This window comes from Aotus nancymaae, unplaced genomic scaffold (assembly GCF_030222135.1).
Source record: "Aotus nancymaae isolate 86718 unplaced genomic scaffold, 86718_ANA_hifiasm-v0.15.2.pri h1tg000038l, whole genome shotgun sequence".
NCBI classification, from domain to species: Eukaryota; Metazoa; Chordata; class Mammalia; order Primates; family Aotidae; genus Aotus; species Aotus nancymaae.
In genome coordinates, this window is record NW_026988452.1 from 3,610,607 (window position 1) to 3,629,456 (window position 18,850).

General features: G+C 34.6%; 1 protein-coding gene across 5 annotated transcripts in view; it reads right to left on the reverse strand.

Moving 5' to 3' along the window:
• The window catches only part of MYRIP (myosin VIIA and Rab interacting protein), a 398,497-nt gene that overhangs the window by 334,702 nt on the left and 44,945 nt on the right, over nt 1-18,850 (reverse strand). For 4 of the 5 annotated variants that reach the window (XM_064360111.1, XM_012460146.3, XM_012460147.3 and 1 more), the window contains exon 2: nt 528-671. In XM_064360111.1, coding sequence (XP_064216181.1) covers nt 528-637 — 110 coding nt within the window. In that variant the 5' untranslated portion in view covers nt 638-671. Of the gene's footprint in view, nt 1-527; nt 675-18,850 lie in introns of those variants that run through there. The other variant, XM_064360112.1, reaches the window with a different exon arrangement.

An 18,850-nucleotide genomic window follows, 5' to 3' on the forward strand; every position in this document is an offset into this window, starting at 1 on the left:
TTGGGCTTCAGTTTCCTCTTCTATAAAATGAGGGAAGTGGTGCTAAGCCAGGTGATCCCATCCCAGCCTGGTGCTCAGTTTCCTCGTATCTGATCTTCAAAGCTCTTTTCCTGCGCCACAGTAGCTGAGAGTTCAAACAGAACATTGTACTTGGATGAGACTAATTCTCACAAGAACTGTTCACTTAACACTTTGGTTATCCTTCCATAACACCTGCCAACAAAAAAACTAAGGCTAAGAGGAAGCTCAAGACAGCGCGTTCACCACAAGTTCCACTCATTCTATAGCTAATAGTAACTTACAGGGTTAGCAGCCCCAATAAATCCCTGATTGGATTGTGAGCAACACATTTCTGAACTGACATTTCTGAAACTGGCAAACCTTTCTACAGAGGACAGTACATTCTTCTGGCAAACATAGGTTTGTGTCCAAACTCAGGGCTAGGAGGAGGGAATACCTTCAGGAAACCTGTTTCGCTTGTCCACATGTGGTTTGCTGTGCCCTGTTGGGCAATACAGGCATCTCACCTTAGTCGCTCTTCTTCTTTTTTGCGAAGATTGAAGTCTCTCTGAACTACCTGAAGAACATGCTCTGTTTCATCATCAGTCAAACCAGACAGGTCCAGCTTCCTCCCCATGGTTTAATACTCAACACAGATGATAAAATAAGACCTAGGAAACCAAAATGAAAGACCACAAATTGAGAGCAAGATAAAACCTCTACATGGACAAAATCAATCTATTTTGTTATTAAAACAGTTAAATATAGTGTTTATATGTAAGTGTTTATGTAAGGTAGTATCTTTCTATGGACTTAGCAAATATTTACAAATGACCTCAGCAAGGCTGCAGAGAAAGAGAGAAAATAATGGGTCATCTGCTAGTTTCATCACCCCAATTCTTAAATTAATAACAAAATTATTCTTTGTAACAAAATGAACCATACATAAGACTTAGTATGGCTTTCCACAAATGCCAAAAGACAATATCTAAAAGTTCTAAACTTTTGTGCTTTGAAGTTCTAAATGTTAAGTATTATATGTAATTGCAAAATTAAATAATACAAATAAAATAATTATAAAATCATTATTTTATAAAAAACATAGTATTTTTATAAAGATAAAATAATTCTAATATTTTTAAAAAGTAGTATTTTATGTATACTACATCCCTTAAAATTTTAACTATATAACTATAAAATACAAACCAGAAATCAATAAACCCTCTTTTTCAAAAGGATAAAACCATAGTTAAATAATCTTATTTTGCCATTTTCTCAGCTGCAGAAAAATGGTATTGTAGCGAAATACCTCTCAGCCGTACATACCTAAAAATTATGGGAAACTCTATTTTTAAAAATAATTTTTGGCTGGGCACAGTGGCTCACGCCTGTAATCCCAGCACTTTGGGAGGTGGAGGTGGGTGGATCATCTGACATCAGGAGTTCGAGACCAGCTTGGCCAATATGATGAAACCCCATCTCTACTACAAATCCAAAAATTAGCTGGGCATGGTAAGCAGCGCCTGTAGTCCCAGCTACTCGGGAGGCTGAGGCAGGAGAATTGCTTGAATCCAGGAGGCAGAAGTTGCACTGAACAGAGATTATACCACTGCACTCCAGCCGGGGTGACAGAGCAAGACTCCGTCTCAAAAAACAGAAATGGCAAATAAGCACATAGAACGATGCTTAATTTCAGTGGTAATTACAGAACTGCAAATTAAAACTATATTTTACATCCACCAAAATTTATATCAAATGTTGGTGGGAAATGGGACAATGACAATTTTCATTTAGGGGGTATAAATTGGTATAATCTCTTTGTAATACAATCAAGTTTCATTTTAAAAGCTGAAAATTCATATACTCTATAAACAAGCATTTCTGCCACACTTAGGTATATGCTTCAGATATAATCTTAAAAATATACACCAGACATAAATTGGGTTGAATCAAATGAAATTTTTAGTTTGGATCATTGACCTACAAAAATGGCAATTTCACGTAAGTCAGCCTAACAGGAGAATATTAACAGTAGTCACATTCAAAATAGCAAAAAATAAAATAAATAAAACTGGAAAAATACTAAACATCCATAAACAGGAGGAAGGATTTAAAAAATAGGGCATATTTGTTTTATACAATGGAATATTCTACCACAGTGACAAAGAACATAGATTAGGTACATTCATCAACATGGATAAATCTTAACACAACGTTGAGACAGAGAAGCGCAACTCATGTACAGAATACATGTATAGCACACATATAGGTATTTTTTTTTTTTTAGATCATAAGGGTCAAAAACATAGAAAGTCAAAAAACTATTTTCTAGGAATTAGAGTAGTAAAACCAAAACGAAATGTGGTACTTCTAAGCAAAAGAGAAAGGATTTCATTGGGAATAATTACATAGGGGCTTCAAAGCGATCAGTAATATTCCAGCTCATTAGAGAGACACAGTATTGCTGCTTCTGCTTCATCTTCCTATTGAAGGACTGAAGTCAAGTATACTATTGTCTGTAAGGTATCTTTCATAAGCATAAAATAAACCTAAAACTAAATAAAAATAACATAATCTATAAAAATAATAACTAAAGCAAATATTTGAAGCATTAAGGAATATACTTATGATTACAATAAAAATAATGATTATAATAGATCTATCGCTATTTGATTGGATATCTGTGTTCCAGATGCTCTATTTTATATATACATATAAACTACATTAATATATATGTAAATTTATACATTCTCATAAAACCTATTGACAGTCACTACCACCACCATTTACAAATAAGAAAACAGGTGTACAATTATATATTCTGTCTAACACAATGGTAACCTGGGATTTGACTGTGTCTTGGTCTGACTCAGAGTCCATGTATTAATGTCATGCAAATGTCTTCTGAAAGAGCCAGAGGGAACTCTGGACCTCAGATTTTAAAACCTGAGGTCCAGAGTTCCCTGCCCTCTTTGTCTTGAATGTAATGATTAAGAATAGGAGACCCCAAAGTTGGTTACTATTTAAAAGAAGGTTATCCGCCCTTTTCATTTCCAAATAATCATAGTAAACATAGAGAAGGGAACAGCTCAATCCCCAGAAATCTTTTGCTAAATGATTTAAAACCTTATGACTGCATAATACAAACTAATCTCAAGATTTAACCAAAAAATCACAACAGGAATTCCAACTATCTTTTTTTTTTAAGTATTTTTTACTCCAGCAATGTTATTTGTCAAAAATAAATCATCAGTCCACTTTGCCTAAGTGGTGTTAGGGTTGAGGGCAGGAAGAAACCTCACTTCCAGTAGGTTTCAGTTAAGTCAATTAGAAGTAAGAAGTCAATTAAAAGTAATATCCCGCCCACAGGCTGCAAAGGCAAGGGAAGAAGTTCATGGGCTGCCATCTTCTAGCTTCCTGATGAGCAAAAAGAAACAGACTAGAGGGCCCACTGAAAATGCAGACTGATTCTTCCTTTAAACAGCCTCATTAAAGGTGTTAATGGCATTTTGGAGTTTCCTGGAAGGTGACATTTCTGTTCCTTTCACTTTATTTCACTGGCTTTTGGTTTCTGAGAATTCTAAATCAGATTATAAGATGCCCAGTTAGTGAAAGACTGAAGTGGCAGCTTTGATCATATCAAATCTAAAAAAAAAAAAAAATCATCAGGACTTGTTTTTGTAAAGAAATAAATAAAATAGCTCTAAATGGACAAGTCAGAGACTGAGAAAACTTTCTGTAAATTGGTAAAAGCTTCTTCCTTTTCCTACAACAAACACCATCAGAGTCCCTGTGCAACAAATGAAATAGCATCTTAGAGCTAGAGAAGTCTCATGTCCATGAATAAGAGGTCATGTATGTATAACAGTGTCATTTAAGAATGAGAAAGTACAATCAGTCCCAGGAGAGAGAAGCAGTTTCCCAAAGACACACAGCCAGTTCAGACGCTCCTCCCTTCCAGACCTGTGCCCCTACCCATTGACTTCTCTGGTTTGTAGCCAACCAAGATGGCAAAAGAGAGGATATGTTTTAAAACTTACTAATGAGAAAATTAATATGTCAACATTTAATTATATCACCACTTCCCTAAAGTGTGTTTCTCAGGTTATTGTTCCCACAAGCAGTCCGAACAAGAGGCTCTGAGGTAAAATAAATATGAGAAATGTTTCAAATTGTATTGCCTTTGTGGGGCTACACAAGACAAATTAGCTTATCAGAGCTTCTAAGAAGTTTGTTTGCTTTTGCTTAACTCTGTGTTTCTCAAACATGTTTCTCAGACATGAGAAACATTCTCTGTGTTTCTCATGTCTGCAGATAACCTCTTTCTTTGATAACATCTACCTTTTCACATTCAAAGAAATGACTATCTGGTAAACTCTACACTAAGTCAAAGCAATGATGACAAACTCCAGTAGCTATTCCAATATAATTACTGAATTGATTTAGCTATTTTTCAAATTTAATTATCATAAGAAGCTCACAGAGTTAGATGAGCTTTAGAAGAAGCTGATGATGGATGCAACTCTAAAGCTAGGAGACCAAAACAAAGGCAGAATTGTCCACACTATTCCTGTCCAAAATAACTAACATGAAGAAGGGCACAGATGTGTCTACAGGCACTGGTTAACACAACCATGAAAAAAGAAAAGAGAGAGAAATTATAGGAATACTTAATACATAATGGAAGGTTTATCACAAAAGGTCAATGTCTACGTAAGTGACAGCCTATAAAAGTACCTAAATAGAAGGGTCAAGGACAAATGCTTGAATGAGATTTTCACAAACCCACAGTACATTTTTGCATGTGTGATAATACACCTACTATAAAGACAAAAGTAAAACTATAAAGTTCTAAGAGTGATAAAGGGTAAATGTTGCTGGGGCTTTGCTCTTTGACCAGAGTGGGTTTGGGTTAGAACTGAAAAAAAATTTCTTACAACTATAGAGAAACCTAAATATTAAGACTCTCACACTTAAGGCACAGGGGATAAAATGAACTTGGCCTGCGAAGAACAAAAACAACACTAATAATGAGAGATGTGCTTTCACTGTGACTGTTCTTTGCAGCAAGTGGAGCTTGAGCTGTATGGCACTCACTGATCTTCATTCTTTCACCTTCAAGGGTGTTACCCTACCATGAACTGGCCCTTCTCTGAAATTCACCCGTAACCTATGCACAGGAGTGGGCCCAGAGCAGACAGGGTCATGCCACTGGGACACAGCTGATTGGACCACGGGTGCCACTTGCCTTATGCTAAATGTCAGAGCCTCTGTCCTGGTAATTTGATATTTGACATTCAGTGAGGATATGTTAGTCTTGGTGTTCTATTTCTCTCCTGCCTGAGAATAGCACCTTTTATTACTGAAATACATTTTCCATTTTGTTTTTTGTTTCCATTTATCACTTTAGTTTCTTTAAGTCACTAACAAATGATCCCTAGATTCTCACAGAGCTGGCATGGTTGGCCAACTATCCTAACACCATTTATTGATCAATCTATCTGACCCATGCATGGGATAGATAGGCGCACGTGCGCGCACGCACACATACACACACACACACACATTTTTCTCAGGACTTTCTGGCCTGACCTGTTCTAAGCTGGTGACTTAGTAGTTGATCTAAGGCCTATTGCAAATCAGCTCTCATCATTTTTATTTTTCAAAACTGTCTGACTTTTTGACATTGCCCATTTATGTACCCAGATGAACTTTAAAATCGTTTTACTAAGGTAGCAGTAAAAATCCAAATGAATTTTTTATAGATTGAGAAATGTGTCAGTTGATTTGGGAACGAACTGTCATCTTTACAATATTAGTTCTTCTCATAAAGGAACTGAGATTTGGTAGAAGTTTATGAAAACTTCAGAAATAAATAAAAATAACACCCAAATTTTTACTGCATAAAAGGATCGCATAGCAAGAAGAAAAAAAACAAAAACAAACCAATATGGATAAAATTAAAAGTCAAGCAACAATCTAGGGAAAACCAAGGAAGATAATTATCCTAATATATTAAAGCACCCTTGTAAAATATAAGAAAAATAGAGATCTCTCTAAAAGATAAAATGACAAAGCTCACGAGAAAAAGCAATTTGCCAACCATGTATGTCCAACACATAGTTTAATAAAATATCACATATCACTAATAACCAAATGCTGCTAATTATAGTAAGTTGCAATTTTTCATTTAATAAGATTCTGGGAACACAGGCACTCATATACATTAGTAGAGGGACTATAAGTAAGTATAAATGTTTAGATGGCCATCTGGCAGTAATTATCAAATATCCTTAAATACTGACCCAGTCATTTCAATCTGTGTAAGAATTTTCTTCAAGAAATTGAAAAAATGTGCAAAGATGTTTATACCAGGATGTTCACTTCAGTGTTGTTTATTACAGAAAAATATTGTAAATAAACTGAAAGTCCCAAAGTAGGATAGGTTAAGTTGTGGTACAATCACACAATGGAATATTTTATGTCAATATAAATGTATTTAAAGAAAAGGAACTTATGACATATTAAGGTAAAAAGTCAGATGAAAAATAGAGCATGTAGTTTACCAAAATAATATGTTAATACAAGAAAGTATACAGCAACACTATTAAAATAGACTCAAATGAACCTGTCTATGCAAGTATACATCAACAGAAAAACAAACTGTGGTATATTCACCTACTGGAACACCACACAGCAATAAACAAAGACAAACTCCAACAATATGTAATGGTATAGGTGAATCTCACAAATATTATATTGGGCAAAGTTCAGCCTCAGGCCTTATGTAAACTGCACAATTCACAAAATTCTGGAAGACAGAAAACCATCTACAAAAGAGTTTTTGGGTTTCATTTATAAGGCCATACAACCCACTTGGTCAGGTTTGATAACATTAGCTGAGACAGGAACCAAAACAAACTCTTACCACACTTGGCTTGCAAGAACCTCTTAAAACACAAAGGGGATGTACACCTTTAAAGTTTTGCCAAGTGACAAAAAGAAAAGCAGTGTGCTGACCACAATTATTTACATGAACACCCAAGAGACACTGTGTGAGAGGCATTTTATTGCAAGTGCTACAGAAAGTTATCTATACCTTCCACTCCAAAAACCAAAGCAGAAAGTAGGTTTTTATGAAGTGGTAGATGCTTAAGAGCAGTCACTCATGAGTGGCTTTTCTTACATTTTCCCAGTTCTCTATGATATCATTATATTGATTTTATAATTTAAAACTTACTTTTAAGGTTAGTCAAATGATCATTCTTCAAATTTGATTATTCAACTTTCAGATCATGATACAATGTACTCCTTTAACTTAATAGAAAAAAAATCATACTTTGAAGCAGTCCGTTCACTCACCAGGCAAGAGTTAGGGCTAAAATTAATTTACATAATTTTTAAGTTATATAAATACAAAAATCTAAATTTCTAGGAATGTGCTCATGTAAGATTATCTTTTCAGTCCCCAACCTAGTCTACAACTGAACCCATACGTGCTTAACCCCTAGGGCCCCTGCCTTAGAGACTAGCAACTTTGGCCATCCAATTTCCAAGATGACCTTACTTTCCTTCCTCTCACTCAACCACATACTGGAAGTCAGTCTTTAATTCCTAAAAGATTCCACCTCTATGTTTCAATATGCCATCTCTACTCATCTCCATCCCACAACCTCTACCTGATTTCAGGTTCTCACCAGTTTTCACTTGGGCTAGGCAAGAATGTACCCGATTACCTTATATTCAAAATCCTCACCCTATTGTCATTATTCCTAGAGCCAGAGTAATGACCTCCCTCCACATATAAAGCAGATTGAAGATCTAAATTTTTAAAAATAAAAATAGTGAAATTATTTTATTAACATGTTTATAACTTTAAGATACAAGAAGCTTTCTAGAGGAAGACAAAATCCATAAATGCAAAGAGAGATGTATTTGTCTACATAAAAATTTGAAGTAATATAACTACAGACATCATAAAGTCAACAAAGTCAAAGTCATCATAAATAAAGTTAAAAGAAAAAAACAGAAAAGGTATGTGTAACACAAGAAAAATGGTTAGTGGTCCTAAAATTTAAAAGAATACAAAATAACAAAAAAATGACAATTTCAAAATTGACAAAGGATAATAAAAAGAGATATTCTTATTTGTGTTAGCCTATTGATGAGATAACATATTTCCACCCTGAATTAGTAAGGTGCAGCAAGATTGGTAATTTCAAAAGGAGGAAAGATATGAGGAAATTAGCTCTTCATTTAGCAGAAAGATGAACTGATACAACTTTTCAAAAAGTAGACTGTAATGTATTTAAGTTAAATACCATTGATCCAGCAATACTAATTTTGGAAGGTGATAGAAAAACAAAGCACCTGAGTGTTAAGGCATGTGTAATCAATGTTTGCTACCCCACTTTTTATAGTTGCAAATACCTGGAAATAATCTGAAAGTCTTCAAGAGAAAATGATTAAATTAAATGTGGTACATCTATTCCCTAGAATATTATGCAGATACTACAAAGAATTAGATGGATTTTTGCCAATACAGAGGGGATGCTCATTATACATAGTTAAAAGAAAAAAATCTGAGCAGTATGAATACCACAAACTTTATATACAATGAAGCCTATATTTGTGGATATGCATGCCTTTGTATACCTTGCATAAAATAGAGAAAGTTGTTAATGGAAACATGTCAAATGTTAATATTGGATATTTCAAGAATGCAGTTTAGAATAAGAAAAGAGAAGATTATGAAAATTTTCTTCATACTACCTAACACTTAAAATTAAATATGCATTACCTTTAGGCAGCTTAAAAAAATCCTAGGCTGATTTCTTGCTTGAACCTGGCAGGGTAAAAGTCAATATTTCTCCCTTACATTGAAAATTATTTAAAAAGCAACCGGAAAAATAAGAAACAAAAATGTAAATTTCATTTCCGCTAAACCAGGAGACAATAAAAAAACAGCAAAGACCAAATATACGTGGAAAGTCATCTAAAATAGTGGAAGTGGAGTGGGAGGAAGAGGAGATAAAAATCTACAGAGAAAGCTTCCTGCAGCTGCAGACATCAGCAAACACCAGCAAATCTACCCTTCTCCAAGGCAAGGGACACCACCTGAGGTGCCAGCACTTGTTTGAAACAGGAGGGGTTGATCAGCTGGCGCAAAAAAAACCCAGTTTGTTTGTTTCCCAAAAAGACACAGTGACAATTATACAAGGGATCATACACATAAAGACTTTTTGTTATTTAACCTACTGGCTTTGAAAAGATTGAAAAGCTTGTATCACATTGTGCTGGTAAGTCTGCGAGGAAATAGGCACTTTCATACATTGCTGCTAGGAACGTAAATTTATACGACCTCTATGGAGAGCAATTTGTCAATATCTATCAATATGATAGGGAGAGAGAGAGAGAGAGGGGGAATTTTTAGTTTTTTATTTTTAGCAATTCCACCTCTAGGAACTTATCCTACAAAGACAGTACACTTACATTCATGCAAAAAAAAAAAAAAAAAAAGATTGTATAAACATATAATAGAAAAATATGTAGCTGTTAAGGGAAAAAAGGAAAAATTCTTTATGAGCTAATATGGAAAGTTCTTCAACAACCTTTGTATTTAAAGGGTTAAGTACAAAAAGCAAGATGCAGAAAAGTAGGTTTAGTAAGTTATCATTTGGATAAAACAGGAGAAACAAAATACATCTTTCTATTATATACACACACTTGCAGTTTGAGTTCAGAGGCAGTCAGCTGGCAGAACTTCTTGCTTGTGTGAGGTCAATGTTCTATATTAAGGCCCTCAACTAACTGGATGGGGCCCATCCACATTGTGGAGAGTAATCTGCTTTACCCAAAGTCCAACTATTAAGTGTTAATCTTATCCAAAAAGCACCCTCATAGAATATCCAAAATCATGTTCAGCCACATACCTGAGCACTGTGGCCCAGCCACCTTAACACAAAACATTAACCAGCACAGTTGTGTTTTCTTTCTTGGGTTTGTAACTTTATGAAGCAGGGAGGAGCCAGGAGGGACAAGTCCATGCCATCTTGTCTGAATTGTGGTCTCTCCCTCTCATTTCTTAAGGGTGGTTTCGCTGGTTCTGAAATTCTAAGTAGATGCTCTTTCCTTTTAGCACTTTAGGATAGTATTCCATGGTCTTCCAGATATTCTTCTGGTTTCTAGTCAGATTTCAGCTACAATCCATTGTCTGTCTTTTGTTCTCTGGTTGCTTTTAAGGATTCTGGTTTGATTTTCAGTTTTAATATAATGTGACTGGAATTTGTTTTGTCTTATATTTTTGTCCTGCTTTGTAGCGAGTTTATAGAGAAAGTATCTTGAATCTGTAGACTTCATAAACTTTCATTAGCTTTGGAAAATTCTCAGATACCTTCTCTTCAAATAACACATCTTTTTGAACCTCTTTTTCTTCCTGTGACTATAATCACACACATTAGTTAGACATTCTTACTGTATTGTTCAAGTCAGATATTCTCTCTTCTGGCTTTACATCCTTTTATTTCCTCATACTTCATTCTGGATATTTTTCTGACCTAGATCAGAAATTCTTTTTTCAATTTCTTTTCTCGTGTATATTAAATCTGTCATTAAACACATATTTAAGTTTTTTAAATTTTGTAATTGCATTTTTCAATTGTAAATTTTCTTTTACATAATTTCGACTTTTATTTTAGATCCAGGGGGATAGATGTGCAGGTTTGTCATATGATAAATTTTCTGTTTTACTATTTTTTAGTGGTCCTGGTTTTTCTGCCTAAATTCCTAATCTTTTCCTTTATCTCCTAAATGTAGTAACATGTAGTTATTTTTAAATCTGTATCTGATAACTCAGTATCGGGACTCTGTAGGTCTGTTTATGTTTTCCATTTTTTCTGCTCCTTTATGTTTATTTCTTCTCATCTACACTTGTACACAGTCATTTTCCTCTAGCAAGGATGTATGTTTGTTCTGTCAGGTGCCTACAGTATCAGCAAGCTCGCGTGCATTAGCAATTTCAGGATTGGGACAATTTGAAGCTAAGCTGCAGTTCCTACACAGGCTTTCTATATCCAGTTCACTCTTACTTAATAGATAAGACTTTTTGAGATTCCAACTCAAAGTGTTTTTCAATAGGATTCCTCCCCTGTCATGACTCTAATTCCTATCTCACTGTCTCCAAGGAACTGTCAAAAGTGCTGTTCTGCTTCACAAATTGGCAAGTGCCCCAGGAAAAAAACTGGCCTCAAATGCTGTTCTCACCTTCTTGGACCACTGTGCCACATAATGGGCTCTGGCCCAATGACTCTTCAGTATCTTTTTATCTCTATAATGGTTTTAAAGAGACATATCTTATTATTTTTCTCTATATTTTATTCCCCTTTTATAGATGTCCTCAGTGGAAGGATATCCCAATTGTCTGATCTGCCATCAATAGACATACTCTTCTGCTATATTAATGGGGGGTGGGTGGCAGGTAGAGTAGGGAGGGTTATATGATTATGGTCCTTGGATTGTCCAACCCTATATTCCTAATTCAATGTATATAATAGCAAACATACCATATTTATTAGAAGCCACACACAGTTTCAGGGAACTTTGCATATTTAACCTAACACAGTCCTCATAACATTAGGAAGCAGGTACTATTATTAATCTTCTTTTACAAAGAAGAAAACTGAAGCCATGAGAAAGTAAATAACATGCCCAAGATCATCCAACTTAACTGCCTCCAAAGACCATGCTCTTAACCATCACGGAAAACTAGACCTAGTTAAAATTACTCAAAATCATATTAATCAGCCAGCCAGAAATGATACATAATTGTCTATCGAAAATAGAAAAATTAAAATAATATTTAAAATAATTTAAATGTCATTTATGGGTTCTTAATCTCTATTTTGATACCCACCTTTGCAAACTATCTTAAGCCTGGAGAAAAGATTTGTATCCAGCTGGACATGCAAAGTTGCCCAATGCACAAGCCTAATATATCCTTTTATGAGATGCAAAAGGGAAGGATATTTTGGAGAGGATCAAATCTGCTCTGAACGTCTAAACTGAAACTAGGCCACAGGGAAAAGAATTAACATGCAATGCACCAACTACTTCCACCTTTCATGAGCATGAACCCATGGGTCTTCAAATTGCAAAGGATGACTTCATTGTGTCACTCATGATACTACAGCTCACTGAAAAAAAGCTAACAAGAAAAAAGGGAGCATGTTTGGATATCAGGTTTAATACTCATAAATCACTAAATATTATAAAATACTAAGGATTAATTTTAACAAAAATACTTCTAGTAAAATGTGTTGGATTAAAACATTCAATTCCTATGCTATCTCTCAAAACTCTACAAAAAAAAATAGAAAAAACTCTCAAAAGTTATTTAAAAAAAAACCCTCAGGGACAAAGAAACAGAGAGAAAAAGACAAGAAGAAGAAGAATGTCAACAAAATTTTAAAAGCTGGAAGAACACAGATTAAGGATAACTGACTTGGTAGAATGAAAAAAACTAAAATCTAAGTTTGCAGAGAGGAAAGGCAACAAAATAATGGTTATTTGTTTCACAAGAGCTAAAAGGGTTAAAAAAAAATCAGGAGTCACCAGGGTCCTCCAAAAATGAAGATAAAGGGTGAAGCAGAAAGATAACTTCCTCTCAGGAGAGACTGGTCTAGAAAAGCTCTGGATTCAAAGACACCAGGCATAGCTGAGCAGTGTAGTGTCACACTAAAAATAGGAAGATTCATTAAAAATCGACATCAAGAACATTGAGGCCTCTGACTCACTGCCCATACTTGTTTCCCAAGATAGTGGCATTTAGTTAGGTAACACCTGAGCAGCAGACTAAAACATTTCTTTAACGAAAAAACCTGATACGTTTAAATGAAAGCCCTGGAGATACTAACTTTGGAAATTTTCCCAACTAGGGAGTAGCCAGGAAACAGCTTGCTTTATTCCATGATGAATCCCGACCTCCCCACTCATTAACATGCCTCCAATTAGCATTTTATTGCTTATTCTTAAATATGAGTAAACAGCCCAAGATTATTAGATATTTGAGGAAACCTCCAACTTGAAAGACAAAGAACAAAACTAACAAACAGGATAACAGAAGAAATGGGTATAACTCTCAGAGTTGAAGAAAACCTAAAAAAAAAACTGATATCCAGATATATCAGAAGATACTGATTTTATCCATGAAAAAGAAACAGGATGCTAAACTGAAAAACAAATATTTAGGTATTGAACAAGAATATACTTATGGAAGTTGAAAACATAATGACAATAAATAATTCAATAAAAAGCTTGGAAGATAAAATTGAAGCAACATCCCAAAAACAAACAAAGAGAAAATAGGTGGTTAAAAGAAGAAAGTTAAGAAATATAGAAAGAGATAACAGAGAGGATTGAGAAGAATAAATTACTTTTTAAATTATGCAAAAATTCCTCAAACTGAGAAATACTAATTTCCAGATTAAAAGGATCCACTGAGTCTCCAACGCAAGGAATTAAATACGACATCAAGATATATCAAAGAAAAATTCAGAACACCTGGGATAAATAATAACAACAAAATATGCTACCATTTATTGCATTCTGTGGGTAAAGAACTGCTTAAATATTTATGTGTATTGATCCATTTAACTGTCACAGCCCTAAGGAGCTAGAAACAACTATTATTTGCAGATGAGTAAATGGAAGCAAAAAAAAAGACCAAGTAACTCATTAAAGCAAACACATTTATGAAATAGGAGAGAGTAATATGAAATGAGCTGAGCTGTTTGGTTCCAGGGGAGGCCTCTTAGCATCAGCATTGTTTTCACTGGAAACAAATATAAAAACAAAGTCAAATTTTTCCTCAATGAAGAATGGCTGAATAAATTTGAGAATGCCTACTCCTTAGAAAATTATGCAGCTTTTATTATTTTTAAATAAAACATCAACAAAGTTTCAAATGGAGCTTTAAAACTGAGTTATTCCAAGTGAGTTCCAGTAATAGAAAAGTAGATTGCATTATATTAACCCTTCTAGAGATAACAATTATAAACTATGAAAAAATATAAAATAAGTACTTGAAGGCACTAGAGAGAAGCCAAAAGAAGATAGATGTTTGAGGAATTTGACCCTTAAAAAAGGGGAAACATATGCACTGGGTAAGACCCATATTTATAATGCTTCTCAATGAAAATCGTCACCAGTCTATGTAACTAGAACTCATGAAGTATCAGAGAATGGAGTTCAGGGTTGCCAGAGTAGCTGGAAATTGAGGTGGTGGTGGGGACCCAGAAAGAAAGGAGTCAGAGGAGAGCTCAAAAATCTACCTGCAAATTTCCTTCAAAACCTTGTCTGACCCCAGACCTGTGTATGTGTGAGAGAAATGTCAAGGAGGCCAGTGAACAGTGAAAAATCTGAGCAGAGATTTCAGCTGCTGCCCTTCACAGGAAAGAAGAGTATGGTGTTGAGGCCTAACAAGTTAGGAGGTCTTAATAAATATCTGAAGCTTTCCTATGAAACAGGAGTTTATGAGTACAGACTATGTCCCAGGTGTAATATATTCACCATAAGTCTAAGGACAAAACCTGAAGGAGCTCCTTTCTAACAAAATGTAAAATGAGGCTCTATAAAATGAAGATGATTTAACTGCCTGAAAAAAGAAAACTCAATACTCTTTAGAAGAAAGAAAACTACAGAAACCAGAGTCTCTGTATTATATCCTCCACAATGTCCAATATACAATCAACAATTGCTAGACATGTAAAGAAAGAGGAAAAAAAAGTCACCCAAGGTCAAGAGAAATACCCAGATGTTGGGATTTGCAGGAAAAAAGTAAGACAAAAAAATCAGACCAACAGGTAATTTATAAGAGCTATTATATAAATGAAATAAAAACACTTCCCCAAAAATGACTCTCAAGCTGGATTAAGAAAGGATAACAACTGACTTTGTGTTCTTCATATTTAAAACAAAAGAACTCAAAGAATAAAAGATAATACACAAAAACATATCAAACAATATTTTAAAAGAAATTGCAGTATTTGTATCAAAGTCAATTAGGTACAAAAAAATACATATTTATGTATATCAATCTGTTTCATTGTCATAGACCTAAGGAACTAGAAAGTATTTCCATTTGAGTAAATAGAAGCAAAATATATATATATATGCATATGTCTATACATATGTATGTATAGATATAGATATATATACATTTATATTTTCAAAAATATTCATTCAGCACCTTCTGACAGTACCAGGTACATACTGTTGAAAAATCAGACCTGAAGTACATAAAGACCATTGGAATTATTAAGACAGTAATATTTTTTACATTTCTCTATGTAAGTATTCATTAATTTTATAACCAGAAGCACTATTTATAGTCTTCATATTAGGAGAAAAAAGCAAATGAAAAATATGATTTCTGAAAAATAAAGCTGGAACATGAGAAAAAATTCATCAGTTGTCTATATTTCATAAATGAACCTCCAGGCCTAACTATACAGAGATACAAAAATATCTTACATAATAGCTTCAAGTGTCCATGGTGTATGACAGTTGCAGTCACCTTTTCAAGATATACAACAAACTGTACTGGGTTCAGTTTTTGCTATATATTTTGTATATATTATAGCACACATAAATAATGCTTGGCACTTAGAAGCACTGTTTATTATTATTCTCTTCATGCTAATAACACTTGAAATTGTTTTTAAAAAATAAAAAATAATTCTAGATAACTCAGACATAATTTCTACACATCATTACAATCTCTGTAAAGACTATCTCAATTAGCCAACCATGCAGGTCTCAGTGATATTGCTGATGATAATCAATAATAATGATAGTAGCTATCATCTTTTTGTGGAATGTGTTATTTTGGCAGGTTCTGCTCTAAAGTCTCTCAAGAACCCTTTTATAGTTATTATATTTTCTCTTCTTTCATTGAGAAAAATTGAGGCAAAAGATAGTTACAAAAATTGACCACTGACTCTGGGCAAGTAAATGGCTATGGGTTGAGGACGTTTGGCTCCTGAATTTACACTCCTAACATGTTTGCCATCCCACTCTGCTGTTCAAAGGTTGATTATAAGAACTCATGCTGACCAAAGATTTTCCTCCATGCATATCAAAATTATTTTTAAAGGATAGTCCTAAAGTCCATGCTGTTTTCAAACTTGAACTCAAATCACAAGCCCACATTTATTTAAATTTTAAGTGACATACCAAATTGTAAACAGTTCTATACACTTGAAGTCCTTGGCTAAACCAAAAGATCTAACCCTCACTGCCTTCTAGCATAGGATGCAGCTACAGATAAAGGAAAGGTCCCAGAGGCGTGTGTCATTAAATCACAGTAAACCTCCAGCTGGTCTGACAGCCCACCTATGAGGGAAAACTGACTGGAAAGAATAATATCCTCAGCTAGTATATACACTTCATCTTTTCTTTGGCAGGAATTAAGATCAGAAAACCTGAAGACATGACATCATTCATTCCATATTGAACGACCTATCAGTCAGTATGTCATGAACTATAGTATAAGTTAGTTTAAGTTACTGCTGAGACCCAGAGAAAGCCCTGTGATCACATTTCCCTTTGCACAAGGATAATAAAACATCTGCTGAAATTAAGCTCATAAATAATGCCCGGTTGTATTTGGAGGGGGCAAAAAGAATGATTTTTTTAACCCAGAAATTTAAATCTGATTTTGCATCCAAGTTTATATTTTGACTTCCTTTGGCTTCCTTCATTTACAGGAGATGGGAAAAACATGAATGCCAAGTGAAAATGCCCTTTTAGAGAAGTATTTCCAAAATAAAAGAAAAATCTTTATTAACCTTAAGCCAGTTCCGTGGCCAGAAGAAAATATCAATTATTAAACTCAGGCTTAGCTCTAGCTAAATGAAAATATTAATCTATTTGCATCATTTGAGAAATCTCTGCCATGACACCTGTCAATTTGGAAGAATAGAACAAACTGGAACAATGGTGCCTGCTGCAACCTACAACAGTCCTTCCTGGTACTCACATCCCTGCACATTATTCAGTGTGTGTCGGGTTTCTCCTTCTTTCCTCTTTCTGGGCAGGGTGACGATGTCTAGAAGTACCATCATTAGCTAAAGAGGTTTCCCAGGAATAAGAAAAGACCAAACTTCCTGTCTTGTGATATTAGGCCATTCCTATCTGAATGACCTCTGCTATGCCTCTGCCCTTGCCCTGGGTGTGACTGCATTCCAGTCATGGCAACCTTAAAAGGAAAAACTGGGGAAAGAGATATCCATGTGAGGCTTTGAAAGCTCTAACAAATTTCTGGAAATCTACAAGGCAACATGCATGCACCAGGCTGTGTACATATGTAAGGCTGTGTATATGCTTAGAAAAGAGTTGAAAGCGTCCTAATTTCTCACTTCACCATGAACCTTCAGACACAAAGCAAGCAGGAATTGAAAGTTAAAACAGCGGTGTAAACTGCCTACCACGGCATCGAAAACATATTCCAACACAAACATAGAGCTCTTTGGTAAAGGCTGGGAGACTTATTGATTCAATATGCTAAGAAAATGTCTGTGCAATCAGCTGACCAGTAAGTCAACCAAGCTGAACTTCAGAGGCTGCACATGACAAAGAACATAGACTTTATAGAATTAGTTCAGAAAAATTCCCAAACACACAGAGAAATAACAAACCCAAAAGAAGAGAAAATCTGATTTTCAGAGTTGCCACATTATATTAATATCCAGTTTTCAATAAAAAATTATGAGACATGTAAAAAAATAGAAAAGTATGATTCATACATAGGTAGGAAAAGTAGTCAGTAATAGACTGACTCTGAGGAAGACCATGAATGGGACTTACTAGGCAAAAGCTTTAAATCAGTTTGCAATCAAAGAAATAAAAGAAATCATGAAGACTTAAAGGAAAGTATGAGAATGATGCCTCACCACACAATATCAATAGAGAGATAGAAATTATGAAAAAGAACAGAATTAAAATTCTGGAGTTGAAAAGTACAATAAACTGATTTTTAAAAAAATCACTAGCAGGGCTCAACAGCATATCTGCACAGGCAGAAAGAATCACGTAACTTGAAGATAAATCAATTCAGATTATTCTCAGGTATAGTTAAAAAAAAAGAATGCAAAAGAATGAAGAGAGACTCAGAAATTTGACAAAGTTCATTAAGCATACCAAAATATTTCTAATGGAAGACTCAGAAAACAGAAGTGATCTTAGAAAGGGATGTAAGATGATCTGAATAAATAATGTGGAGAGTTTTTCAAATTTGATGAAAAGTATTAAACCACACATCCAGAAAGCTAAAAGAACTCCAGGTAGGATAAACTTAAAAAGATTAGGCACATCACAGTCAAACTGTCAAAAAACAAAGAAAACACAGAATAGTTTCAATTCTGTCTTTTCAACAAGAAAAAAAGTGGCACATCACATACAAGCGCTCCTCAATAAAATTAACAGCTGATCTCTTACAATAAATCATGGGGGACAGAAGGTAGTTGACATATTCAAAGAAATAAAAGAAAAAGACTATCAACCAAGAATTTTATATCTAAAAAGACTTACACTTCAGGGTGAGAGCTCACTAAAGGAGGTGTCTGGGATGTGAGCTTTGGATTGGTTAGTTTGCATTTAAAACGTATACTCCCTGGACTAGTTGTTTACTATCTCTAGGAACTGGCAAATTCTTGGAGGAGCAGACCCTTTAGAGTCAGCAAGTCCCCAGATGTCAAAGGATCAGAATACAAGAAATAAAAGATATGGTTAATACTCTCTATTTTGACATTTTGAACTCCCAGATAAAGCATATTACCCAGCATATAACTGGTGC